Here is a 958-nt window from a genome sequence, read left to right as displayed (position 1 = left end):
GGCGGCCGCCTCGCGAGATCGACGGCCTCCCAGTTTTGCTAAACACAAGCAATCAACACATCTACATCATGTCTGGACGCGGAAAGGGAGGCAAGGGACTCGGCAAGGGCGGCGCCAAGCGCCACCGCAAGGTGTTGCGCGACAACATCCAGGGCATCACGAAGCCCGCGATCCGCCGCCTGGCTCGCCGCGGCGGCGTCAAGCGCATCAGCGGCCTCATCTACGAGGAGACCCGCGGTGTCCTCAAGGTCTTCCTCGAGAACGTCATCCGCGACTCCGTCACGTACACGGAGCACGCCCGCCGCAAGACGGTCACGGCCATGGACGTCGTCTACGCGCTCAAGCGCCAGGGCCGCACGCTCTACGGCTTCGGCGGGTAAATCTTCCCGCTGAGCCCGGGCGCCTCGACACCAAGACCAAGACCCGCCGGGCCGCCCACTCACACAACCACACCGGTGTTTTCGAACACCACCCTTTTGGAGGAAGACTTTCGCGGACCGCGGCCGGCGCTTCGAACATTCGCTCGCGGCGCGCCTCGCGCTTCGCGCTCGTTCGATCGACGGGGCCGCGCCGCTCGTGGGGTTCGAAGTCGGGGGCGTTAAGAACTAAGCCATAGCGCGCTGGTAGTAGGGAGAGCTAGGAGGCATGCTTGTCGTCGCCATCGGCACGTCCCTCGGGCTGCTCGCGACGGTCGCGGCCGCGGGCCGCCGCCGCCGGGGCGCGGCATACGCGCCCATCCCCGCGGGCGACGACGGGGACGCTTAAAGAGCGCGGCCTAGAAGCTGAAGGCGAGGACGCGGGGGAAGACGTCGTTGGGGAGCTCGACGAAGACGCGCTCGTAGAGGCGCTCGCTGGACTCGGCGACGGCGCCGGGCGCGCGGAGCTCGCGGCGGAGCTCGAGGAACTTGCGGCGCTGCACGGCGCGGTAGGCCGCGAGGGCGACCGCCGCGCGACCGCG

General features: G+C 69.1%; 1 protein-coding gene across 1 annotated transcript; it reads left to right on the top strand.

Annotated features, from left to right (window-relative positions):
* Positions 1–47: 47 nt before the first annotated feature.
* On the top strand, positions 48–614 carry AURANDRAFT_60370 (hypothetical protein; the record flags this gene model as incomplete). Its single annotated transcript, XM_009043833.1, has 1 exon — positions 48–614. The coding sequence occupies one exon, from the start codon at positions 69–71 to the stop codon at positions 378–380; it is 312 nt and encodes a 103-aa protein (XP_009042081.1).
* Between the last annotated feature and the right edge of the window lie 344 nt (positions 615–958).

This window comes from Aureococcus anophagefferens, assembly GCF_000186865.1.
Source record: "Aureococcus anophagefferens unplaced genomic scaffold AURANscaffold_72, whole genome shotgun sequence".
Lineage (NCBI taxonomy): Eukaryota > Pelagophyceae > Pelagomonadales > Pelagomonadaceae > Aureococcus > Aureococcus anophagefferens.
The sequence above is the reverse complement of the archived record's forward strand: the minus strand, read 5'-3'. Positions and strand labels throughout refer to the sequence as shown.